General features: G+C 38.3%; 1 protein-coding gene across 1 annotated transcript in view; it reads left to right on the top strand.

Moving 5' to 3' along the window:
* The first annotated feature begins 11,479 nt into the window (after positions 1-11,479).
* Positions 11,480-27,940, top strand: part of LOC104572029 (fatty acyl-CoA reductase 1) — a 63,792-nt gene continuing 47,331 nt past the window's right edge. Inside the window, exon 1 of the mRNA XM_010219167.2 lies at positions 11,480-11,710. Coding sequence (XP_010217469.1) covers positions 11,522-11,710 — 189 coding nt within the window. The 5' untranslated portion in view covers positions 11,480-11,521. The remainder of the gene's footprint in view (positions 11,711-27,940) is intronic.

The raw sequence follows: 27,940 nt of genomic DNA on the forward strand, positions 1-27,940 counted from the left end.
TTTTTTCTTTATTTTGATGACAATTAGGATCTGACGTATGTCTGCTCTTAACCTACACATATTCTGTAGATCTTGAGTTTTCCTCTTTAGACCAAATAATGTTATATTCTGTTATATATCCTTCATATTTTTTGTTCCTTTCCCTAAAGACCGTTGGTCTTTAACTGGCCAGTCTGTTGAAAACCCTAGTAGCAATCCTGCCACTGAATTCCCCCAGTATTTATTTCAGAAATATTATTGGCTTTCATACATAGAAATAGCTATGTAACATATACTTTTTGTTTTCATATGGCGCATAAATTTTCTGGGTTTAGATGAGCTGTGCTTCATATTGCCTGGTCAGTTGTCACATTTTGAAATGGTGCTTTCTCACTCCTGCCTCATGCATGCTGCATTTCTTGATCCCAAGAAAGGGGCCCCCAAGCTCTTGGCGCTTCATATGCTTCATATGGACTTCATATGCTGCGAGAATGGCAGGGGCAAACCTTGTGGTCTCACTGTGCACTTTATCTCTGTAGCTTCCACTCCCAACTCCAAGTGAACTTTGAATTTTGGGAGTGATAGAGGGAATCTGCTGTGCATCATAATTTCATGTTTCTGTTATCTTACTAGAAGCAAAGATCCAAGAATGATGGAGGTTAGTTAGGAGGTTAAGCAAGAAGAGGTTAGTAATATGCTTTCACTCCTACAGGAAATAAATATTATGCCATGATGGTAAAGTCTAATAGGAGGTAGAAGGACCACCAAGACAGAAATGCCATCTGTTGCAGGAGCTAGGACACTTTATATTTTTAATATATTTTATTTTTAAATTCTTTTTTCTTTTTCTGTTGTACTACTTCATGCTATCTTCAGATATAAGCCAGTCCCGTACTCCTTTGCCCCTTTCAGCCCTTCAAATAGTGATCCTTAAAATAAGTGGCTTGCTGGTTTCTCCTCATTTCAGTTACTGAGAGTTTCCATATGAGATTTACTCATCAGCCAATAGTGTTTACTCAGCAAAAATATTTGGTTAGCAGCACCCTGCTAGATCTGCCAATGAAATTGCTGTAGCTCTGCTGCTGCAGCTGCTGAAGTGTAAGATGGATACTTATTTGCTGGATTACCAGGTGACAAAAAATGCTCTAAACATGAACAACAGAGAAAAGTGAGAAATGTGGGGGGAGGAGAAAAAAAAAAAAAAAACTATTGTAATTATTATAGCTGACTTTTGGTGTTATGATGAAGTAGAAGATTTTCAAACAAAACTATATTATTTCTATTGACAATTGTCCCCTTTAGGTTTCAATATGAAATTAATCCCAAATCTTTTTATTTGGGAGGGGAAAGAAGGGGGATGTGCTTTCTTGACTTTACCATGAAATTGGCTGAAATTGATGGTACAGGCTCTCACATCCATCTGGTTATCTCTTTTCATGATGGAAAATTGGGATATCCTCAAAAAAGCTTCATCTTTTAGCCCCAACAGATTATTTTGATACAGTACCTACATGTGCCTTGTTTTGCCTAAGTAAAGCAAAGACTGCAGTAGTGTTTTTGCCTGCACCTTTTAATAAAGAAGACGATAAAAATGCTTGAACTGTTGAGCTTAGCTTCCTATCGTAAAGGAAACCTAATTACAGATATTTTTAATTAACCTAAAGCTTAACACAGATGGTAATTTTTTTCTGCTCTGTTAGATCTGGGATCTCAAGTGTGAAAATTCATATAACTTACTGTCACAGTACTGCTAGACTTCTTAGTGTTGTTGCTGCATTTTTCTGTTAAGCAGCATACATCATGCAGCTAAATTATCTGAGCTTCTCCAGAGGTTTAACTGACCATGTGTCAAGATTCTCTTCAGCTGTGAAGTCATTTACTGTGTCTTCTAGGAAAAGTATTAGCAAATTTTGGCAATATGGAGAGATGGAGCAAAAGGGGAATGCTTCTTGTGTTCCAGTTTGAGTTTCAAATAATAGGAATTCTTTACCTGTTAGCATTGGATATTTGTGGGTTTGATAAGCCAAAAATAGCTTCAGACCAAGGAGAAAAGCACTTAACTTTTTTTTTTGTCTACAGCCTAAAATTTGTTTTTCTATGCTTGCTTGCATGCACAAACAAATCTATGTTCATACAGATTGACTAAGAAAAGTCACTTTTTGTTACTTTTGAAAAATTTAGACACTTTGAATTGGGGACACTGAGGTCATCATGAACAAAGGAGAGATTTGGATTTGGATATAGGTTTGGATTACTACAGAGTTTTCTATTTTTTTATAATGTTGTTCCATCATTTATTAGTATTTTGTGTTTGTTTTGAAGCATAATATATATTTACATATTTATATAATATATATATTTATATATAAATATGAGCCTGTATGTATTAAGATGAAGCTACACAGGAGTAAAAGGTATTCATCTTTCCTGTTTACAGCTTGTACTGGGAAACATTGTGAAAATACATGATAGAAAGGTTTAGATAGGTGCCCATTGTTTAAAAACAGTCATTAGGCATAATCTCTTTGATCACATTCTTAGTACATTGTATGTGGTTTCCTTTTTATTTATATATATATATATATTTTTTTTTTTTTTTGCATTTTTAGGCTTTGTTGTGAAAACATTTGTGTGTGGTTTCACTTTATTTCATTAAGACTTTTAACCAAAAAACTGCATGGAGACTATATGAGAGGAAGGAGAATTAGGAGAAAAGGAGTAGTCCCTCCCAAAGGTAATTTGGGATCAGTGCTGCTGCTGCCCCTTTGAGTGAAGGGCCAGGACTTCTGTGCAGACTATAGATGTTAGAATGGCCCAAGTATTTGGATTGCTGCTTTCTGTCACTGCTGAGTACTCCAGTGTTTATTTTATTTTTTAAAAATTTATTTTAAGAAAATTTTTAAAGCAACAGGTTTTAGATGCTTTTGGTTTTACTTCTCATTTTATTCTGGGATCACTGAAGGATGGTTTCCTATTGGGAATGTGAAAGTCCCAAAGCTGCTACCCTTACAGCAGCTGTATTAGCTGAACTTTCAAAAGTGGGTCTGAAAAAATAAATGCCAAAAACTCCTAGATTTTATTCTTAAATTGGATCAAGTTCTAAATCCAATTCTTCCCACCCATGCATGAAATAGTGCCACTATTTTTGATGAAGTGGCAAGAACAGGTGGGAGAAAAGGAGAGAAACTCTGCATACTGTGCTGAGAAATTCAGGATGCTGATACAAAGTTATAAACTGGGGGTATCTAAAAGACAATAAAAATACTTGCCCACCATGGTATCACAGGGAAAGTTATAGTTCTTTGACTTAATTTCTGGCAGACCACTTTTCTACAAGCCTAACTTGTAGCTTGAGTATTTATTGGTGTGCAATCTGTGGTTAATTGAGCAGGTGGGACTTTTTTATATATATAATATTATAATTATGTAATATACAACATATATATAATAGATATGTGTGTTGCCATTTACAGTATGTCCTCTCACAGCACAGAATTATCAGTACAGCAAAACGAGGATTCAGGCTAGGTTGTCAATTTGAGAGGACTGAGCACTGGTTGTGGAGAATCCGCCATTATAACTAGAAGAGAATAAGCAAGCTGATAATGGTTTTGAAGACTGTCTTAGTGGAAGGAGAAGGGGAAGGATACCCTGCAGAAAAAGGCAGATTCCCACCATCCACAACTCCCAGTGGTTTTGAGACATTTGAAAGCGTCTGCCTGCCTGTTGTGTAACATGCTGCACTACATAGGATCTGTGCGCATATACCACGGGTTGTCTACAGCTCTTAATTATACTGCCACACTGCACTGTCTCTTTACACTTAAGTTTTACAAATTGAAAGGGATTGCAAAACTGGTGTCAAATCTCAAGTCATGAAGGATTTCCAGGAGCAGAGGAGCAGAATTTTTTTTTACTGCTGCTTAAGGGTGCTGTTATGGAATTGGATCAGGACTATTGCCGAACAAAAAATGATTCAAGATGTATTAACTCAGTAAAGTGATTTCATCTTCAGTCTTTTTAAAACTTAGCAACTTCTATACTTGGTGTAAACGGCTTGAAGCAAAATCTCTTTTTTTAAAGAGGATTATATTCAGGAGTTTGCTCTGGCTGTAAATAAACCCATCTTTAAATCATATGGTTTTATTTCTTCAAGCTGCATTAGAATCTTTAGTGCCCGTATGTAGGATGGATTATGCCCTTGCTTTTCATTCTGTGGCTAAAATTTTTCCTTGCCTGATTGCTTATTTTTGTTAGGTTCTTAGTGTTATTGAATAACTAAAGATACCTGGCAAACAAGAATCTTTTAAGTTATCCTTAAATCATAAATTAAGACATTTTAATATTGTCTTCAACTCATTTTCTACCATCAGTAAAATTCCCGCAGTTCTTCCTAAACAACAGACACTGCACAAATCTTTGTATCTAAAGACCTTTGAAAGAATACTGTGTAATTTAAAAAAACATCACTATTGCTGCTGTTTGTTCATATTACCCACATTGTTGTCAAATTGTTGTACAATGCTAAGAAAGTCATTGGAGCCAAGTGACTTACCTCCCAGTGTTACCAAAAAGCCAGGAGATCAGTCACTGATGGAAAGCAAGTTAGTACTTCAGGTATTACTAGCATGCATGGTGTGGGACTCTGTGACTCTAAGGCCATAGCACACTCTATTACTTCAAGATGTCCTGAGGCTAAAAATAACCTGTGAAACTCTGAAGTAGAAACTGGTACTCAGCAAAACCTTGACATCCATATAAAGCATCTCAGATGACAGCTTATGCACAATTAATCTGCCTGCATACCATTCAGACTTCATTAGGAAGTAACTGAAGCTTTTATCCCCAATGTTATATTCCAATGCAGGCCACATAAGTTAAACATATAGATGCTTGTTATATTTTTCTCTGTCTTTTTACTTTTTTAATGTACCTTTTGATTCCTTCAGTAATGGAATGCTAAGTTACTTCATATCAACCTAGACTTTTTTTTGTGCATAGGTGCTGAAAATTTAATAATATTTCTGCTTTTTCATTCACAAGTTCATTAATTATACTAATTGTAATTATATTAATTGTAATTTCATTACAATTATACTGACTTGCTTCAAACCACATAACTACTATATATGTGTTAGTTTGGCAGAAAAATGCTCATTATCCAAGTTATCACCTCTAATAGCCACTGAAGTCCAAAGATGAAGTTATTCCTATCTGTGCTACACTCATTCCTAATGATTAACTGCCTAGAAACTGTACACGTATGTTTGCAGGCAAAGCACTGAAAGAGTTGCTTTTATATGTTATAATAACACACCGAGTTTGTTATTATACACGTTCATCTTGGGAGAGAAAAAAAAAAGCACAATTATATGAAGATACCTTGTTCAGGCATTCCCAGTGTTCCGTCTCTTTAAACTCATAACATAACTGATGGATTGAGGAGGCAGGCTGATGTTATTAAAATGGTTTTGTGTTCACTCTGTATTGTCTCCTTCAGAATATGATTGAAATCTCTTTTCAAGGATGGATGCAAGAACACATTCTTCCTCTGGCCTCAGTGGCACGTATTCTCTGAAGCCACGGAGTAATTTTTCTCTCTCAAGTTTCTTAGGCCTCCTCCAGTGTTCTGATTAAGGATTGGTCATTTGCTCCCAAGATTAAAAGTATTTTGTCTTAAAGGCTTCTTGATGTCTGATTTTTGTTTTCAAAAATGTCCTTATTAGTTGTAATCTTAGCGCAAAGTGGTTCACTGCTTTTTTTAAATGATTATTCTGAGCCTCTTGTTTACAGAAATTTAATCCTTACGTGAAAAGCTATGAAAATGCATTAGGTATAAGTCATCAAAATCTGACTGAGTAGAAGAGATAGTCATTTGTGAATCTAGAGATATGTTAGCAGCCATACAGTCCTTTGCTCTTGCACAATGCCATCTTGTCTGTCTGTCTTTCTGTCTGTCTTTCTGTCTGTCTTTCTGTCTGTCTTTCTGTCTGTCTTTCTGTCTTTTTCCTTTTGATGCCACTGAGATGAAGAGGCAAATAATAGGCTAGTTTTTGAAATGGCTGCTGACCTTGTTGAGTAGGGCATGGAGAAATCTTCTAAATGGCCTGAACTGTAGTGAACCATTAACATGCTCCAGTGTACCCATTCCTCACTGCTTAGCTCCATCTGTCATCTCATCAACCCTGCAGTCACAGACCGACTTTGGGCAGCAGCAGTAGAAGCAGCAAATGAGGTTCAGACACAAATTCTTTCTGTTAGTAAGGTTTTCATAACAGTCCAATTCACAGCATCACACCATTGCAAGCTGAATGCAGATTTGGTGTTATTAAAGTATGCTGAACATGAGAGCGGTGCAATAAGTTTGTTAAAAATTACTGTATGGCTACTTTGTGATTGGACTTTAGCCATAGTTTTTTATAGTGTAAATATGCAAATATATATGTATGTCTGTACATACATATAAATGCATATACATATATGTGCATCTAAAACAAATGTGTATCTCCATGTGGTGAGATGCAGGCGAAGATATATAAATTCTTAAAACTTATGTAGTTTGAATAATTTTGAAGATATGTACAGATTTTACTTTGTTGTTTATATATTGTTTCCTTGGAAGTGTCCTTTGCAAAGGTATATTGAGTGAAGATTATATGCTGTGGGTGATTCGGTATATAATTTTTGAAGTCTGAGCAAAGTGTGCTTCAAAAACAAGAACAGATGAAGCAGTACCATTATATCTTCATGTTCAAGTGGCTCTTCAAGATATTAGTAACTAGTGAACCTGATCCCACAGTCTTTGTGTGGAGTAATGTAGTAGGTGGTACTAGTGCATAGACTCAGGCAAAAATCCATGAATATCTACCATTTAATTATTAATCATCAGTGCAGTTCTGGACCTTGCCTGATCTCCCAGACAAATACCTAGGCATGGTTAGGAGCTTAAGCCCAGACCTTTTCTAGGGGGAGGCCTGAATGCAGCTATTTTGTCTTGATGACCAACACAATTAAACATTTGGAAACAAGTTATACTATAACCAGTTAACAGTCAGACAGGTAACAGGCCCTAACTTATTTTTTTGGCAGTAGTGTAGAAGTAGCTGTAGGGGGTCCTGCTTTCACCTGTATTTTTTTTATTTAATTTGTACTCACTGTTGCTTTTATACAAGAAGGAATATATTCCCTGTTTATTGTACTGTAGATGTATACATGTTAGTGGATTTGCCGCTTCAACACAGAGATGATGAGTGGAAGTAAAAGTATGAGGTCTTGGCATAGAGTTTCTGGTTACTTTTGAGCCCAGTTCTCACCTCGTGCCATCCTGCAATACAATGGCTTGATCTCCTTTGGTCAAAGCCCAAACCCAAAAGGGTTTGTAACTTCACAAATGAGACAAGGGACTTGAGTAATACAACCTCAAGCATGTGTGGTAGCTGTGTCGCCCTCTCAGCATCTTGCACAAAGCATAAAGATAAAAGGGGCAACAAGTCACTCTATGACAAGCATTAATACTTAGGAGAGTATTAATGAATTGTGGGGCAAAAGTTGTAAAATCTTCATAAATAATGTATTAGGAAAGAAATCTTCTACTCTCAGAGGGAAAAGTCTGATTTGTGCTTCAGTTGAGGATCCGAGGGTATTCTTCCATAGGAGCAAAAAGTTAGGGGATTTTTGCTTGTCCTTCGAGATACTCCTCTGGCATAAAAACATGGCTTCATTTGTAATGCAATGCTGTAGACTGTCCTTTCCATCTGATCCAGGGGAGATTGTTGTAGGGCCCAGTAACAGAGCTTTACCCTTAAAACAGTTTTTTTTTTTTTTTTTTTTACTTGTATCTCCAGAGATGGTCAGTGTGATTCCTGGATAGATGTCCAAAAGGTGGCTTTTTCATCTTAAGGTCAGCACCAGTGAGATGCATACTCTTTCAACGATGCTGTGCCCAGTATATTAAAAAAAAAAAAAAAAAAAAGCTTTAAAGTTGGCATCTGTGATTACTTTCCTGCTCTAACATAATGCCTACTGCCTAGAGCTGCCCATAATTAATAACTTGTACGTACATTTCAGAAAGCACTGGTGTGGACATTTCTTCACATTCAAGTAGCTTTCTCATCTCATTTTGGAGTGCTATCGGACCACCCCCTTCCCCCCCCCCCCCCCCCCCCCCCCCCAGCTCTGAAATAGCATCGTAGCTGGAGGCAGTAGTTTAGGTGTTTTCTGTTGCCAGATGCTTAGCCTCTTGCAGTTTAGTTGGCTGGGAAATTATTAAATGTCTAGTGTTGATTGTTTATTGCTTAAAAAAAAGGAGATAGAACTTTATTTGATTGCATGCATAAATAAAAAAGGAGTGCCTAAACTCCTTTGTAATTGATAAGTAGATACACATTTGGCCCTGGAACATACCCTTCAACCTTAGAAATCCTCTGGTTTCTTAAAATCTCCATAGCTGCTTTAGTGCTTTCTTTATAAAGGCCAAGCAAAATCCATTGCAATCAGAGAAAAATAAATCCTATTTGAAAATAACTCCATTAAAAATATCGTTAAAATGGTTTTGCAAACAAAAAAAATGAGTTTTAAAAGGACTGATTTGAAAGAAAAGCCTTAATACCTATTTGAATCTGCTTTTGAATATGGAACCTAGTAAAAATTGCTTTAAATGTACTAAGATGGTAGAGATTCAGGAGTCTCTCTGACTGTAGCAGACTGTAGTATTGTGGCATTTATTTGTGGCATGACAACACATCCATTTGTTTATGCTGAGAAACAGATATGCAGATGCTCTGTACTGTTAAGTAGCATAACATCAACTGGGTGCCAAGAATATTGTATTTTTGGGGGAAGAAAAACAGAAGTAATGTAGTGAGACATGAATCTGATCTCAAAATAAGCAACTACCACCTCATTCACAGCTTTTTTTTTTTTTTTTTTTTTTTTGAAGATGAGACCCTTAGCATCTTGATCTAACTGTGAAGCTAGACGTATTAACTGTATGCTGTTATGACAGTTTATAACCTGTCAGTTTTTCTTGCACAGAGTTGCTTGTGCAGCCATTGCCAAAAATAATGTAAGAAATCTGACTGCAGGAGTAATCTTAGGGATATTTTAAAGGAGTAAGATTTTTATATTTATTTTTTATATTTATTATTATTTTTATATTTATTTTTTATTTATTATTTTTATATAATAATATTTATATAATAATATTTATTATTTTTATATTTATTTTTTATTTATTTTTTATTTATATTTATTTTTTTGAACATCTGCCCATATGAAGTTCCATTTGGATATCTCAAACAGAGATCCCAAATGCAACAACACAATAAATTTGTTTCCAGATCTGGACACCTTATGAGGTATTTTTGCTTTAGTCTAATGCAAATAATGCAAAGAAATAATGTATAGTGATACAGATTGTACTACAGACAGTGTTAAACAGGAATTCCTCTTCTTACACTTGAATAGCACAGAACATTTTCAAAGTGCTTTATAAATCTGCTGTGTTGCTAGCAGACAGCTGAGTAGTATCATGAAATATTAGTCTGATACTGCATAATGAATAAACCTGTAGTGAGATTAGGTTGATTTTTAACTGATCTCTTCAGAATGAGCTCGATGTACATCATGACTACAAACTGTCTTATTTTCATCTTTTTGTTTCTTTATGTTCAGTGGAATTATTATTGTCTCTGGTGACGAAGAATTTATTTCATTACTTTGGATGTCTGCTTGGCAGGTGTCTTATCAAATTTCTTAAATGTATAGTCACTTCCATCTCACTCTGACTAAAGAAAAAGATTCTTTTGGAGTGCAGATACTTGCACACATTTCAAGTTCTGCAAATTTCTATCATCAATATCTCATTTTTTCCCAATCAAATGAGATGTGACATTTAGCTGTTATAAATAATTTAATCATCTAATAATTTAACCTGTTTATCTAGCTTCCCAAGTGGCCATCTCTTTGTAGAATTTTAATAGGCCTTATATGAGATTGTTGTATTCATTTTAACTGTGATCTAGGCCGTACCTCAAAGTAGGCTAAAACCTGAATTCACCAAGCCAGAATACCCACAGCTATTAATTTGTAAAAGAGCATCCTTCAGAAGTTTTTGTGGTTGACTCACTTTTTAAATTGGGCGATACACCTGATGATTCATTATGAATTTCTTTCAAAGTTGGGATTTTCATTTTTTTGATATGTACGGCAGTCCCTGGTGGTATTGTTATACAAGAGTAATATTTTGCTGGGCTCAAGTCCCTAATTTATATGTCTGCACATTGGAAATATATATTTAATGTTTCCATGTAAGCGTACAGTGACTGCAAAAACTGACAGATTGGTAGGAGTGGAAACTCAGGTCTGGGTGGGTGCATCAGTCATAGAACCAGACCATGACAACTCATTGTCACAGACTGCAGATCACTTTCATTGTTGCGGGTGCTAATGCCCTTGCAAACATGCAAAAATCCTGCACTTCTCTTTCTCTGTATTTGTGTTTCTAGCACTGAAGCATTACTGTTCAGTTCACTCGCATAAATCTGAGAAATTTAGAATGACCAAGATTTTCTCTGAAATATTCTCAAAAGCTTCTGCAGTAGAAGTTTTATTTCTGGGGTGCCTGTAGATCATTCCCATAATCCCTGAGAATCTGACTGAAAGTGCTATATTGTTCTTTTTCTTTTCTTTATGTTTCAAAATTTGTAGCCTTGCTTGAAAATATTTATTTGTATTTTACATGAGCTTTTCCTTTTCAATGCGAAAGCATGAAAACATACAAGCTGCTAAGTTAGGCACTTTAGTTAAGTTCTCAGAGCTAAGTGGGGCAAATTTGGGTCTTAATATCCAGTTGTGCATGATGGTCTATGCAAGAGCATGGTATTGCAATATTCCAGAGAAATGCCATGGCACTATACATTCCACATAGATGAGCTTTCTCTATGGATTTGCCACAAGTCAAAGACAACAGGAAAAGGCTGAAGATGACTTATAAAGTGATAACTGACAAGAAATGAAAAACCTGTCACAGTAGAGTTAGTGTTATCTAGCATTGCATCTGTGATGTCTGTTAAGAGATCTGTTTCTGTTTCCTTTTGTACTGCTGGGCCAGTCTGTGAACTTATAGCAAGTTCATAGCCTATGGGATAAATCCTGTTCAACACTGCAGTGTCTTCAGCTAGGAGTCTTGCATCTAAAAGTCATGGTTTAGACATATCTTGTGCTGTGTAACTATAGCATAATATGTAAGATGAAGCTGAACCTGGTTTTTAAGCTTTTCAGATTAACCTTTTTATTTCTTGTGGTTTATGTTCATAATGAATACTTTAAAAAAGTATCTTTAAAGTTGCATTGCCTGACCTAATATGAATTGCTTTAGCTAACATACTGGGAAATGTAATCTGAAAATATAATTCATAAATAACCCATCTGTCTTGACTCAAACTTCATGACCTTATTCATCTCTTTATTTATTGCATTATTTCTGCATCTCCTCAGGTACCCCCCATTGGAAGTTAAAAGAAGAATACAACAAGAGAGCACAATGTCTTCAGTTTCAGCTTATTACAATGGAAAGACTGTACTGATCACAGGAGCTACAGGTTTCATGGGCAAAGTACTGGTGGAAAAACTACTGCGTTCCAGCCCTGAAGTGAAAGCTGTTTATATACTTGTAAGACCGAAGGCTGGACAGTCAATGCAAGAGAGAGTGGCAAACATGTTGAAATGCAAGGTACGTTTCTATATTTTATTTTAGACTCTAAATGGAAATCTGTTTATTTGGGTGCAGCAGAGGACTTTTGGTATATTCCATGAAGAACAAAATCTTTTCTTGTGCTTTAACCTCTGTATATTTTTGTTATGTCTACACAACAATATCATGTCTACACGACAAAAAAGAATTTTGTGTGGATGAACTCCAAATTTACTCATTTTGATAGCAATGCAGGATTTAAAACTGCAGTGACAAAATTCTTTTTCTTCCTTTCCACATTGCTGAGGATTCATTTTTTTCAAAAACCTAGTGCCATAAATGTGTCAAGACTTTTATGAAATTGATGATATTAAGTATTGTGTATTCAAATGGTTGATTTTTGCCAAATGCCTTTGTTTCAAGAGGGATAGCATTTTGCTTTCAAGAGCTATGTTTTCTCCTTCCCCACTTCACAAATCAGTGTTCAAACTGTAGCATTCAGAAATAAAGTTGAGTGTGAGCACATCACACCCTTCTTGCCTTTGCAAGGGTGTGAAATAAACACACTGCCAGCATAAATCCTGGTACTTCTTTCATAAAATAAGGCTTGTTAGCCAAACATACCGCAGCAAAGCAATCCCACTATAGGCTGCTATCTGCTGTCTTTTGTTGTCAGCTGCAGGTTAACTTCAGTTATGAAATGCTAAAATAGTCCTGAGTTGGAGGAGGGTGTTTTCCAAACCTACCTGCAGCAGAGTACATAGATTAAAGACCCATATGTCTTTCTTAAGCACTTGTTTCTTCTGGGTTTTTGGCCTACTACGTCAGTGAAGTAAAGACTTCAAGACTTCTAACACTGTTGTTTGCATAAATATTACTGGATTATTCATTCAGTTGCTCAATACATCTTAGTATTGTTGTTAGCTCTAGGTGATGTTCCCTAGTAGCTGTTTTGTTGTTGCAGCTCTACTAGATGGACCCTTCCTTTTCCCAGTATGTATCAGCAGTTTTAGGCTTGACCACAGCAACAGGACTTAATAACCTCTCCTTGAACCTTGTGACAGCCTGCCCCAATGGGTTTCAAGTGGGTTTAACTATGGATATAACTATGGAGCATCACATTTGTGAACTGTCCGGTTCACAGTGTTTACATGGAAATGCAGTGGAAGAGGACTACTACTAAATAAAGGTTTTTTAAAAAATGTAAATAATAAAAGGTTAATACATTGTGAGGGGACAGTTTGTTAACGTGGAATATTTCAAATTTGGAGTTTATCATAAAGAATGAAATCTAAAAATAATTTGAATATAAATCAAAATTCTTCTGGAGTAGTTGTGCAGATGGCATTGAAATGTAATATGAGTGATTTTTTTCAGATCTTATAAAATTAGTCTGACATAAAAATACATTATTGCATTAATATGAAATGTTTAATACGCAGTTACACAATTTTCTCTGTATCAACTGCAAATTGAAAGAGTGCATGGAAGAATGTGTAGAACATGGTGACCTTGCCTATTTGTGAAAGGAGATGTTCTATTTTTCCAGCAGTGGCTCCCCAAGGGAATCAAGCCATCACCCTATGCTTAATGAAATGTTATATCTGGATAGGGCAGAGCACAGCTGTCACACACATGCGTACACACACACACACACACACACACACAAAATCAATATTGGCTTCACCCTGAATGCATTGGTAGTTAAGGATCACAAGGCGAAGCTTGGTAACACTGTATTATGCAGGAGGTTCTGGGATGTGTATATTCATCACAGATAGGAAAACATATCAGCAAGTTTTCTTTTTTTTATGTTATCTTTGATCTCTCAACGTGCAGAAATAGGCAGGAATACTTGTGGGATTGGGATTCGCTCGAGGGCATTTGCCAGGAGAACACTGAGTCAGGGGTTTTTTGGATGCTGCCAGGCTATTTTTCAGGTCTGCTTGTTTTGTGTTCATAGTCAGAAGATCAGAATGAGGAGTGGATGAGAGTCTGGTCATTGTCCCTGGTAGTTCAGAGAGAAAACAGACTAAAGCTGCCAAAAATCAGGAGGTGATTTTTCTGGGTGTATCCAGAAGTATTGTCAAATTTACTGCTTTTTAATTTAGTCGAGCTACAGTTTACTCTCATGCTGCCAACAATTAGAGTGTATAGTGCAGACAGTTTCTCTCTTTGGCCTTTTTCCTGCCAAGGAGCATTGTGATGAAAATGCAAATGGAAAACTGAACTGAACTCTCAATCATGTAGCAGCATAATTAGGAGTCCTTGCCTCTTTCCCTTTGCAAGTGCATCGTGTTTATACAGTAGGACTTCTATCTGTTAACCCTATATATTTAGGCAAACAATATCAGATTTCTCTCTTACCGCCTCCTTCCACCATCCGTTTTTCCTCCCTGCCTCACTTGTGCATGTTGCAGCTGTTGTGGCAATGGGTCCCATACACTCAGTAAGATGCATAAGGGGAGTGCTAGCTGGAGTGCAACAGAGCTAAAAGTGTTTTCTTTTTATTATATATTTGGCTTTGCCTTACTTTGGTCAGGATATAACTACAGTGGTTTTTTTGCTCCAAAGGAACAAATCTGTCATTTTAACCAAACCATGTTCTCCTGGCCCTATTTGTCAAAGTTGTGATAAAGAAGAGCTAAATCTTAAGAGCTATACCCAGGCAGGCAGTGGCCTGGAACCATCATGTCACTCTTTCCTGAGATAACACCATCTGCTGCCTTACCTTTTTTTTTCTCTCTTCTACAGTTTGTGTTTCTCTTTAAATTGTGAAGACTGTGGTATTGTTTTGTCTTGTATGCTATCAGCTAATAGCATGCTTCCTACAATATAAGGAAGGACCAGCAAGCTAGGTGGTGCTTCCAGCAAAATACAGAACAAACTCCCCTACCATCTTCACCACTGGGCTCAAGGTTTATTTGTTTGTCCCTTGGATCACCTTGGGTATTGCAGACACATGGCTGCTCCTTGTCTCTACTCACTACCTGCAATGTGACAGCATTACCTTTTTGGGATGCTGAGCCAAACCACACACCAAACTACAGCCTTGTCATGTCACAGCTCCTCCTCTTGATCCAGATCCATCGCATGTTCTGACTCAGATGAAGAAACCTCCCACTTTGGATTTGAAGTAAGCTGAGAGATCGAGCAGCAGTTTGCTGTTCCTTTATTTGTCGTGCATGCAGAGTTAATTGGCAATCTGAGAAGCATAAAGGTCCACTGTATGATTTATTAGCATAAGCAGATCTGAGCTTCCTACACCTTCTTTTTCTGCTATTAGCTATTAGGATGCTGCTACTAGGACAGATGTCAGTGAAAAGGTTGAAAGTACAAGAAGTGCAGTAGGGGGCAATGGCAAGATTTTTTCCCGATTTGTTGTTATTTATATGAATGTGTTGAAGGAGAAATCATGAGAAGAGAAAAGTCAAAAGAAATGTGGTGTTTGGACTTTTGTCCTCCATTGCATCAGTCAGATTAATTCAGACCGCAATCAGCGGAGAATGGAAGTATCTTTGAATGACTGAGACAATTACTTTATAAGCCATGTCCTAGAGAAAATCAGCTCCTCTTATGGTTTCATAATCACAGTATTGTTTTCAACTTTTCATAGTGTGTATGACTGCTGCACAATAATCTACAACTATTACATATTATAATAAAAATTGTAAGTTGTTCAGATGCATTCAAAGTTACAGATTTAGATACAACTGTAAATCATCTTTATTGTGCATGTTTTGTTTCAAATACACTCATGTGTCATTCCTCATGACAGTAAATAATAACCACCGTTTTCTGTTTATATTGTATTTATTTGCTAAGAATTTCCAATGTGTCTAATGAATCTGACTCATTTGGAGGCCCTTTTTGCAGACTGATTCCCTTTGGAATATTTGAAATTAGAAGTCTTTAAAAGAAGCACCCCAGAGAACAGTCACTTTGAAAACACTGATCAATATTTCTATTTGAAAATGTAAAAAGTGGGGAGTTAGGTTTGGTGAATGTCATAGGTGTTTGCCCTAAAATCATTCAAGTCTGAATAAAAAGCATGGTGAGCTCATGAACAGCATAAGGAGAAGTAGCTGAATTACAATATTTCACCTCCCAAGATGATCAGATAGTTTTCCCGGATGATGTCTTCCTAAATTTAATAAATATACTACTTTTCACTGAGCATTTAAGAGCATGGGAGTGGAGTTTGTAGGAACTATACAAGATATTCTGGAGCATGTGGCTTTTGTCTTTCACTTGGATATTACTTTTTAAATTTTTATGGTAATTTATTGAAAAGGCAAAGTGATCTATTAAACTAAAGAGAGGTAGTTCTTTGCCCCTTCATTTAATTGTGTTCTAGGACAGAAGATGTTAAGTCACTACCCACCCTGTTCTCTCATCTCTGCAGTTCTCAGAAATTATGCAGGACTAATATTTTATTTTGCAGAACAGTATCTTTCTGAAGCTCTAAGTCTTTTATTTTAGTCAAAGGGTCAAATTCTCTCTTTGTCTGTGTATCTGTTATAACCTTATGCAGACATCAGTGTGGTCTCAGTAATTCATTGTTCCTCTCAGTCACTTCACTTGTTATCAAGGGTCTGAAAGAGATACGGTTCTCCTATTTCTTTCCTGCCTTCCAGTTAAGACCATTCTTTGACACTGTCACAGTGCAGTTGCTATTCCCAGTAAAAATCATCACCTGTTTTATTAGTAGTGAATATTATAAAGGACATCTCAGATTTTAGTATTTTAAAAATAATACTTCTATTCACTGCAGTTTCAGCTAATTCTTTTTTTTTTTTAAATGAACCTAAAAAAAAAGCAAGTCTCTTTCCTCCTTTGGTTTTTTTTTGTGTGTGTGATTTTCCTTTGTAAGGTAAGTCAATTGGGCTGTGCTGTTGGCAGTGTAGTGTTCTGTTTATAATTTTAGAGGGTTAGAAGGTTTAGAAGGTTCTGGAGTACTTCCTTGGGAGGTATAAAAGCCCTTCTGTTAAATCTGACTTCCAAAACACTTTATAGATTCTTTTAACAATAGCAAAAGAGGCAGAAAGAGATTGTCACTGAGTGCCAGAATATCCTATATATCACAGGCCAAAACTGAGGCAATATTGTTGTATTTGCATGTGTTTGTACCACAAATGAACTAAAGTCATTCATGTTTGTTTTGTAATTAAAAGTTTTTTGATGTGAAAATTTGACAGCAAATTCCTCATTTTCATTCATGCATTCGTTGTCACCCCAGGAAGCAGTTATAGGGTTTGATAGCTCAGCCAGTTCTGGCTTCCTCTTCCTTCAAATTACTTCTGTGGTTTGTAAGCTTGGAAGAAGCTTGCTGATACAGAGTAGGAAGTGTTTTCTATTTCAGACACAACCACTGAGACAAGCAGAATGGTGATAATGCTAAGCTTGTTCAGATCCTCAGACACCTGCAAGATAAAAGCTAAATAAAGTCTAACGTCCTGGCACAGTCCAATCAGAGCACCTCATGCCTCCCTAGAGCTGTCATCTCACCAAAGCATGGTACGAAGGCACTTTGCAGTCATGATTTGAAGGGACTCATTTTTTCGTGTCAGCCTCTTAGGACAAGGTGTGCACAATGTTTGCAAGGAGTCATTAGAAAAGTCATGGCTAATGCATAGGAAATACACTTTGTGCCAAAGCTAGGCAAGATTGGTTTCTGGAGTTCAGCTTTCAATGCATTTGTTCAGCTGCAACAACAAAGTTTGTTGTTTGTCTTGCCTATTATTCTTGTACACAAATATTCACCACCTACAAAATAATATAGAAAAAAAACAAATTTTTATCCTTATTCCATTGTTTCAAAGTAAATGATCAAATTTCAGAAGCTGTCCTGTTTTTCTGTTTTCACTCAATACTTTCCAGTTAAATAAAACATGATCTAAACAGCAGTGCATTGAGGGGAGAAATAGATCTTCAAATATAAACTTGCCTGAAAAAACCTCTAGCTGATTCCATTTTGGAATTCAGTAAAATAAAAGAAGGGAGAAATCTCTGATTAGGTATCTAGCAAAAGACTGATTCACAAATTTAAATGTAGGACTTCATCTATTAAATTGATAAAGATTGAGAATACTGGTCAGTGACATCAATTTACCAAGAGAATGTTATGGTCAAGTTTCTTATGCAGTAGACACCAAATTGTGCACTGCAGTGCAGTTAATATACATATTTGTATATACAAATGCACATACAAGCATAAAGACACCCTCTTTCAAGCTAATCATATTAGATTTACTTAATGGCAGATATGCTATGAGATTAGTGTATTAACAGATAAAGGACAGAATAAGGAAGGGTCCAAACCCTGAAGAAGGGAACAGACAGTAAGTTTAAAACGATGCAATTACAAAAAAAAAAAAAAAAATCCAAAATAAGATCTTCTTATCAGTAACAGCATGGAGCTTACAGTCAAGCTGTATTTTCTACTGCACATAAAATTAAAAGCATTACTAATTCTTGGTAAACAGTGATATTTTAGGAGCTCTGTATACACCAACTAATTCTTGACATCTTTTTATTTTACAAAGTTGCCTTACAAAGAAAGAGGGAATCTCACCCTGCAAATTATGCTTGCAGTTGAGGGACAGCTCTAAAGAATCTTCATAACTTTGAATTTACATTTTTGTGTAAGTGCTTTCTGGTGTGCAGCCAAGGTTCCCAAAATCAGGGGAATTTCTGTCAATATCCTCACTTGGCTTTTATTGATTATCTCATCAGTGCTAAATTTCAGAGGATTGCTCAGCTTTTAGAGAGAAGTTGGGCTCAAATAAGTAATTTCAGTTGCCTTTTCAATTTTACACTAAGATATTGGATTTTCTTTTTGCTGTGGACTTTTTGTTTCTTAGTAAGGAAAAAAAAAAGAGGGGATGTGTTTGATTTCATTGCCAATACTTCAGTCGTAGGTAAGATCATTCTGAACATAGTAAGAAGTTCTTGATACAGGAATGCAAATGCAGTACATTTGTCTTCTATACCTGCAAAAGCAGCTATAGTCTGACTCCAGCCTGAAGACGTAGGCTCATTACCAGAGTTGAGAGTCTCTGGATGTGAAATGAACAAAAACAAGCAGAAGTACTTGCATTAGCACTGCTGGCTGTCAACCACTTCCTTTGTCCCTGTGATAGTGGGATCTTAAACCTAGATGTTTGTAAATCTATTCCTGCTCTGTATATATATCAGGATCTTAATTTACAGATCCCTTTTCTCAGAGTGTCCTTATAAACACATAAAAAACATTTCCTAAGTATCGTTTTCTGGTAGAGAGTGGAAAAGAGAAAGGAGGAGGTAGAAACAGTAACCCGTATTAGACAGTTGCAGGAAAATAAGGGAAGGTTTAGGTTCTCTAATACACAAAAATCACTCTTTGTGTGTGTCAGCGAGAGATGTCTCTATCCAGAGATTCCTCCCTTTTTGGGACGGATCAGTCTCCTTGCCAGCAGAAAGCATATCCTCAACCATGAAAATCAGTGGTAGGAGAGTGTGTGCTGGAGATACGAGAGAAATGTGACAGGGGAGAGGGAGGGCAAAGACTTTGGCATGGTATTCTCAAAGGGAATGGGAAAACTGCGAAGAGAGAGCAGAGAAGATCTCCACTACTTTAGACTCAAGAGTTTACATCAGTAGCATAAATTCGAGCAACATCCTGGCAGCTGTAGCTGGCATCAGGGTGTTACAGCAACATCATTAGAGAAGTACTGTTGGGCAGCCTTTGTAACCCTCAGATTTCTTCTGTTTTCCTGTTTTGCTCCAGCATGCAGGAAGACATGAGTTTTTGGGCAACTGCGCAGCATGTTTTGTGCTCAGAATTTTGCCAAGTGACCCATTCACAAATGAAGCCTCCAGCTGACACGTCTTTAAACAATGTTTGTTGTTTTGCCCAAGTCTGTGACTTGACTCTTAACTTGTGTGAGCTGGCACAATCCCTTATTGGGTTGATGCACTTCAGCCTGATTTTCAACAGAGCTACTCACGTGCTAAAACTTAAAGGCAGATTGAGGCTGTCTGCCTTGAGTTGAGGCTGTATAAGGATAGTTGACCTTAGGCAGTCTTTATTGGGAGCATCATGGCCTATAAGTCATAGTTAAGAACAGAGATTTTTTGTTTTCCTGGTAAGGATAAATAATGGAGCTATCAGTCAGCATCCACAGAGTAATTTTTTTTCTTTAGTCATTCAACAAAATTTAGAATTAAGTTATGTCTCATCCTTCATGTCTGACTGTTACATCCAGTTTTTCCTTAACAAAAAAAATAATTCCTTCCTGTTTCTTCCTTTTCATTTTTCTTAATGAAAATTTTTCTGATTTCCTAAAAGTAATGCTGGCAATCCTTACTTGTGACTTCTGTTGTCTGAACATCAGACTTTATAATTGACTGTATCTGAATAAAGGGTGCTAAAATTAATTTTATGCCACAAGACCTTGCAAAATAAAAAGGTTTGTCTTAAGCAGAATATGAAATTTAAGAGGAAATCTTAGACAAAATGGGGCAGGACCTTTTCTCTTCTACCTTGACTTTCGATTCAAAACCATCAGATCTGATCACTGCATAAAACTTTTTCCAAAGTTGTTAAAATGTTAAGGCATAATTAATTACATTTTGCAGAATTCCATGGTTGCTAGAAGGCACGCATAAGGTCATTAAAAATGACCATCTGCTGGATACTGAAAAACTGACCACAAAATTGTTTCCCTAAAAGCTTGGAGAGCATAAGAGTCAGCTGAAGGTCACCTTCCACTGACATTTACCAGTGTATTGTTTTTATTAATTCACCAGATGCAGTAGGACTGCCAAGAGTATTAGGAAGACTGCTTTAAAAAATGAGAAGTTCTGACTCAGATCATTGCATGCAGAAATCAAAATGTCTGAATTGTGCCAAGGAGCCCAAGTGGTAAAATTGGTTCTTGTTTTTCTAGGGCTTGTTTCAGGTTTCTTGTTTTCTTTTAAAGACACGTACAGGGGAGCGAAGTGTATTATCAGTATTATAGCCTGTGTAAAATTAATTTTGTTTCATAAAACAAAAAAAATGCTGCTGAAAAGCATCTTTTTCATTCATACCTACATGTGAATAATAGCATGAATGCAAACAGCAACTGATTGGCTGCAGCCAGAAATTTGGAGTAGTCTGGCTTGATTTTGCATTGGGGAACTCTGCTAATTCTATAGACACTAGCGATTCCTTCCTGTCCTGAAGACTATGGAGGCAGCTATCCAGAGTGGTTGTGACCAGGCTTACTTTTGGGCTGGAGGTGGGCTAGAGAAAGGATACTTGAGGTTACTTTTATGGCTGAATTATTTCTGTCTTGTCACGCCTTATGCATTCTGCCTTAAAGCTGCCATTGATCTGCTTTTTGACTCTGAGAAAAGAAGTATTTGTTTAGTTACTGTAAAGTTCTAGTTCAAATCTTTTAATTCCACTTTATAAATCTGAACTGCAAGGTGACTACTTCCCAGATGTACTTTGGAGATTGAGTGTTTTCCTACATCCTAGTGCCACACCTTCCTGTCTGCACAGGAGGGTTTCATGGATCTCTGTTCCTTTCCACATCTTTGGAGAATGCTTGCATGAGTGTCACATCTTGTGCATGTCTTCCTTAATTGGAATTCGATGATCCCCCATGCTTCTGCTATGTCCTGTGTGTTTAGGTTGCTTAGGTAGCAAGTCTGTGGAAGTTGAAATACCTGTGTATCTTCTGGGAATCAACAGCAAGCAAAATGTCAGTGGCTTTTAAGTGCATCTAATGTGACCATAACCGGACTGTGTTTATTGTTGGGATTATGCTGATGGACCATGTGATCCTGAGGTACCTGAAGGAGAGTGTGGGTATCATAATGGCGAGTGTTTTGCTAAGCCTTGCAATATCTGCTTTCTTTAAAAACAGTTGATGTGTCAGTCACGTGACGTAGTTGATGTATTTTTTATTCTAAATTCAAGAAGCTTATTTTGAAGAGAGTGCCACTGCAGACCAAAGAGTCTTGCTTTGTGTCAATATAACCTGACCTGGAAGGGATTTTGACAAATGTGTGGCAAAATTACTTAGGATGGTGATTTATCTGAGTGTGGAAATTCAGAGTGATCTTCTCCTCATACATTAATTTTTCAGATGGTCACTGAATCAAGTAACTAGTTTGCCTGTCAGTTGCTAAAATATCTTAGCAGGCATGTTCAAATTGTTGAGGTGAAAAGGAAAATAAACTGGTAGGGTCAAAAGGCTGAGTTTGAAGAATCAGTTGCTTGTTTAGTGTTAGATGCAGGAAGGAAAGTCTGTGACACCAACGCCTCTGCACACATGGTGACAGCACACTGAAATGCTTAGAAGAACAAAATGTTATAAAAATATTGAGCTGGAAAATAGAAGAGCCACAGAGGAAACAGCAAGAAGAATTGACTAAGGATAAGGATTCCAGGCTGAGACCAATGCAGATGTGTGGTGACTGAAAAGCACAGCACATTGTACTTGTGATAGCTACAGGAACCAAAGTCCATCACTAAAACTGCAGAATTTTCCAAAAGTCATCAGTCTTTTTTTTTTTTTTTTTTTTTGCACCATTATGTTTAAGGTTCTCATTGGCGATTCCCCTAACTTTGATTTGTCCTTGTCTGATTGCACTAAGCTACAAGGTACACAGGGCAGGCACAGGGTTTGGTGTGCTGGTTTCCGGTTCAAACTTTTGAGTCCTGTTGCAATACAGATAGCAAATAACAATAGCAAAACCAGAGAAAGTTGTTTGTTTAAAAGTCAAGCAAACCTTGGGTACTGGCTAAGTGTGCATGCATTTAATCTGTATTATCCTGCATTCTCTTCACCTTTCTCTTGTCTATTTTGCTAGTTTTCTCCTTTTATTGACATTTTATCTTAAAAATGGGGTTTCAGCGCTTAGATTAAGGGCATGGTCCCTTGATTTAGTATCCGCAAAACTAAATTCTATGCTGAAGTCTTCATACTACTGCCAAGCTCGATAAAATAGGAACCTGAATTTCATTCTCATCTAGACATTACTGAAACACATAGTATGTAATACAAAAAGTATTTCATACATATAATCAATTATATTTAGTAGTAGGAAAGAAAAAAAAAATCCACAGATGTTTTTCAGCAAAGAAAACAGAGAAAAGAATGAGCAAAATGCACTCCTGTATTGAATGGCTCGGGTTGCTTTGATGAAACTCCAACACCAGAACCCTGGAAAAGGAGGAAAAAAATCAAAATGTTGTGTGATGTTTTAAGCTAATAATTCATATATACCTTCATTTAGAAGGACATTTTTATTTTGAAGATTATTTCAAAAAGTAGAGTAGATAGATTGCCCTGAAGATTTCTAGTCAGATGAAGACTTTTTAATTTCATTGAAAATTTACACATCAGATCAAGTAAAAATTAATCTATCTAGGTCTAGATTTTTTTTCCTTATATAATGAAGCCATGTTGAAAAATCAGGTGTCCAAAGAGGACTGTACTGGTTATAGTCTATATGAAGGTTCTGTTTGCAAATACTGTATGGAAAACCTAAATAAACTTTGTAATCATATAGTTACACTTCACAAGAAATTTTGATTTCATCTATAAAGCATCTTAGTCCAACACCTTTAAACCTTTTTAAAAAATACAAAATTCATTTCAAAGTATTCAAATATCCTTTAGTTAGTAGTGAAAGGTTTTGGTATACTGCTTATTAAGGTGACTAGGCTTGAACTAAGCAACAAGCTCATGTTTCACAATATCATGTGAATGCAAATGTATTACTTCTACATTTGATCTGGCAATGCACTCACACCCAGTTAATGAACAACCTAAATAATCCATGCAGAAATGATTTGAGAGTTGACCATAAAGGGCATCTTAATACAAAGTGTGGACAGTTACGGCTGGAGAAAGGACAGGTTGCATCTGTCTTGAAAACTGTGCAAGAAACAATCTACGAAGCTGTAAATCAGGGCAATTTCTTTTTGCTTCCCAGAAAAAATAAGGAATGAGTCTTTTGGGGGGTACATTTCTGTGCACATGAAGAAGGTGATTGGGAATGGCCCACATGGACTTACCAGGGTAGATAATGCTTGGTCAGTGTAATTGCTTTTTATGATAAGATGACTCATTTTGTGAATGAGGGGCAAGCAGGTGGATTTGTGTTTACCTTGATACTAGCAAAACTTTCTATTATCCAAGTCAGGATGTTGCGATCAAAATGGTTAAAAAAAAAAAATGGCTGGACACTGCAGCTCAAACAACAGTGAATAATGGTTAGTATTCTACTTAGAAGCCAGTTGTAAGTGGAATTCCACATAGCTCTGTCTTGGGACATGTGCTGTTTAATATCTTTAATATCAATAACCTGGAAGGGAGGCAGAGTGTACCCTCATCAAGTTTTCAAGCAGTACCAAATGGCGGGTATGTATGCTTAAGAGCGGGGCTGCCTTTCAGAGGGACCTAGACAAACCTTCTAGAGAAATGGATTGACAGGAATATCATGAAATTCAGCAAGGACAAATGCAAAGTCCTGCACCTGGGATAGGCTAACTAATATCTGATGAAAGATAGGCTGGGGAACAGCTCCATTGTGAAGGACCTAAGCAAGAGAACAGTAGCCATTCTTAGCAGTACAGAAACCATAAGTATCAATAACATGTGGTGGCAGTAAATCATTCTGTTATTTCTCCAAAGCTCTTTTTTTCAGCCATTCCATTATCAGCTTAGGAAAGTTTCATTCTTTCTATCCTTTCCCTATTGCTTGTTCCTTTTTTTTTTTTGACAGGCAGATTTTGCTGCTTCAGGGCCTAGCAACAGTTTCCCCAGATTCCACTATGCCCCAGAAATCCTTAGGGGAGATTTTTGTCGGAACACCACTTAGGTCTGCTCTAACATCAGTAATTCTGTCTACATTATTGTATTTCCAAGTCAACCCTGAGCCAAATCCTTTCCCCAGCTCTATTTCTATTTTCTATTTAATGGACTCTAGAGCATTCAAGCCACCTTTGGCTCACTTTCTTCATCACAGATTCTCCTGCCAGTTTACCCCTGCCGCTCTCCTAACTTCAGTCATTTTAGCATGCATTTCCTTGCAGTTGCAGAAAGGTGAAGAGTTGGAGGTGAATTTGCTGAGTTTCAGGGGCTACCATCTAGCTGTTCCTGTTGTCAGTCAGCCATCAACACATGTGTGATGGACCAGTGAAGCTTACTCTCCTTCCTAACCTACAATTTCTCAGCTCACTTTTCCCACTAGCAACCATGAAAGCACATTAAGATGTATAAACAGAGAAGTAGAGCTGCCCTCTCTCCTATCAACAGCCTGGAGTTCTATTTGGAGTCTTTGTGAATGTTGGAAGAAATGTTGGAAGAAATGAGAAAATGTATCTTGAGTTTAGACTGAGGGTGCTGTTTGTCATAAACAGTTGATAGTTTACACCCACTTGTTCACTTCCATTCAGTCTGGAAAACTTAAATAAAGCAGCCTCCTCCTGACTTTTTGATATGCTGAAGCAGCTATGGGCCAAGGATATTCAGAAGGAGAATATTTGATTATGTCTTGACAACTGTATAAACTGATGGACTCTACACATATGGCAAGACATATGTCATGTTTGAAATAAGGCAACGGAGTGATGGCACTGAATGTGCTGCTGTGCAGTGTGCCATCCCCTGGTTCATACACATTTCACCATTTACCTTGCAGACAAGACTGCCATACTTTCTTTACTTTGGCTGAGTGCCCATACCCTGCAGAGTATCAAATCTTCTTTTAAATAGCATGGTTTGCAGAGCACGATGCAGGTATAACCTTCACTGATAGCTTTTGAAGTTTGAGTAAATTGATACTTTTAGTAGACTGGGAAATGGCCTGTGGCCTCTGTTGCTTCCCTGAAATGCCTGTACACCAATGCGCGAAGCATGGGGAATAAGCAGGATGAACTGGAGATCTGTGTGCGGTCCCAGTGTCATGATCTCATTGGAATCACAGAGACGTGGTGGGATAGCTCACACGACTGTAGCGCTGCCATGGAAGGCTATGTGCTCTTTAGGAAGGACAGGCTGGGGAGGCGAGGTGGTGGAGTTGCCCTTTATGTGGGAGAGCAACTGGAATGCATGGAGCTCAACCTGGGAGTGGAGGATGAGCGAGTTGAGAGCTTGTGGGTAAGGATTAGAGGGCAGGCTAATGTGGGAGACACTGTCGTGGGTGTCTGCTACAGGCCACCTGACCAAGACAAGGAGGTTGATGAGGCCTTCTATAGGCAGCTGGACATTGCCTCACGGTCACAGGCCCTGGTTCTCATGGGGGACTTCAACTACCCCGACATCAACTGGAAGGACAACACAGCCAGGCACAAGCAGTCCTGGAGGTTCCTGCAGAGCGTCGACGATAACTTTTTGACACAGGTTGTGGAGGAGCTGACGAGGAGAGGTGGGCTACTGGACCTTGTGCTATCAAATAGGGAGGGCCTAGTAGGAGATGTTAAGGTGGGGGGTAGCCTCGGCTGCAGTGACCATGAGTTGGTGGAGTTCAGGATTCAACGAGGAGGAGGCAGGGCTGTAAGTAGCCTTGCAATCATGGACTTCAGGAGGGCCAACTTTAGCCTCTTCAGAGACCTCCTCAGAAGAATCCCATGGGCTAGAGCTCTAGAAGGAAGGGGGGCCCAAGAGAGCTGGTTAGTTCTCAAGCGGCACTTCCTCCATGCCCAGCAACAGTGCATCCCTGTGTGTAGGAAGTCAGGCAGAGGGGGCAGGAGACCTGCATGGATGAGCAGGGAGCTTGTGGCAATGCTCAAGCAGAAGGCAGCGGTATACAGAATGTGCAAAAAAAGGACAGATCCCCTGGGAGAAATACAGGAACGTAGTCAGGGAATGCAGAGATGCGGCAAGGAAAGCTAAGGCACGGTTGGAACGCAATCTGGCAAGGGAAGTTAAAAATAATAATAAAAAATTCTTTAAATACATTAACAGCAAAAGGAAAATCAGGGAAAACGTTGGTCCGCTAGCAGACGGGATGGGCACCCTGGTTACAAATAACACAGAAAAAGCAGAGTTGCTCAATGCCTTCTTTGCTTCAGTGTTTACCAAGGGCAGCCCATTAGAGTCCCAGGCCCTAGGGACAAGAGAAGAAGCTGGTGGAGAGGAAGACTTGCCCTGGGTAGAGGAAGATTGGGTCAGAGAGCACCTAAGGAACCTCGATACCCACAAATCCATGGGCCCTGATGGGGTGCACCCCAGAATGCTGCGTGAGCTGGCAGAGGTCATAGCTAAGCCACTCTCCATCATCTTTGAAAGATCCTGGAGAACAGTGGAGGTGCCGGAAGACTGGAAGAAGGCCAATGTCACGCCAGTCTTCAAAAAAGGCAAGAAGGAGGACCCAGGCAACTACAGGCCAGTGAGCCTCACCTCCGTCCCCAGAAAAGCAATGGAACGGCTCATACTGGCCGTTGTCTCCAGGCACATGGAGGACAAGAAGGTGCTCAAGAGTAGTCAGCATGGATTCACCAAGGGGAAATCTTGCTTGACTAACCTGATAGCCTTCTATGATGAAATGACCGGCTGGATAGACGAGGGGAGACCAGTGCATGTCATCTATCTTGACTTCACCAAGGCTTTTGACACCATCCCTCACAATATCCTCCTGGGCAAGCTCCGGAAGTGTGGGATAGATGAGTGGACAGTGAGGTGGATTAGGAACTGGCTGGATGGCAGGGCCCAGAGAGTGGTGATCAGCGGTCTAGTTGGAGGCCTGTAGCTAGCGGGGTCCCCCAGGGGTCAGTCCTTAGTCCAGTCCTGTTCAATTTATTCATCAATGACCTGGATGAAGGCACAGAGTGCTCCCTCAGCAAGTTTGCTGATGACACGAAACTGGGAGGAGTAGCCGATACCCCAGAGGGCTGCGCTGCCATCCAGAGGGACCTGGACAGACTGGACAACTGGGCAGTGAAAAACGTCATGCAATTCAACAAGGCCAAGTGCAAGGTTCTGCACCTGGGGAGGAATAACCCCAGACACCAGTACAGGCTGGGAACCGACCTTCTGGAGAGCAGCTCTGCGGAGAAAGACCTGGGTGTCATGGTGGATGACAAGTTGACCATGAGGCAGCAGTGTGCTCTTGTGGCCAAGAAGGCCAATGGGATCCTGGGGTGCATTAAGAAGAGCGTCTCCAGCAGATCGGGGGAGGTGATCCTGCCCCTCTACTCAGCCCTAGTGAGGCCGCATCTGGAGTATTGTGTCCAGTTCTGGGCTTCACAGTATAAGAGGGATGCGGAGCTGCTGGAGAGAGTCCAGC

This window comes from Tinamus guttatus, unplaced genomic scaffold (assembly GCF_059628265.1).
Source record: "Tinamus guttatus ecotype Peru unplaced genomic scaffold, ASM5962826v1 Tinamus_guttatus_pri_ptg000753l, whole genome shotgun sequence".
Taxonomy (NCBI): Eukaryota; Metazoa; Chordata; class Aves; order Tinamiformes; family Tinamidae; genus Tinamus; species Tinamus guttatus.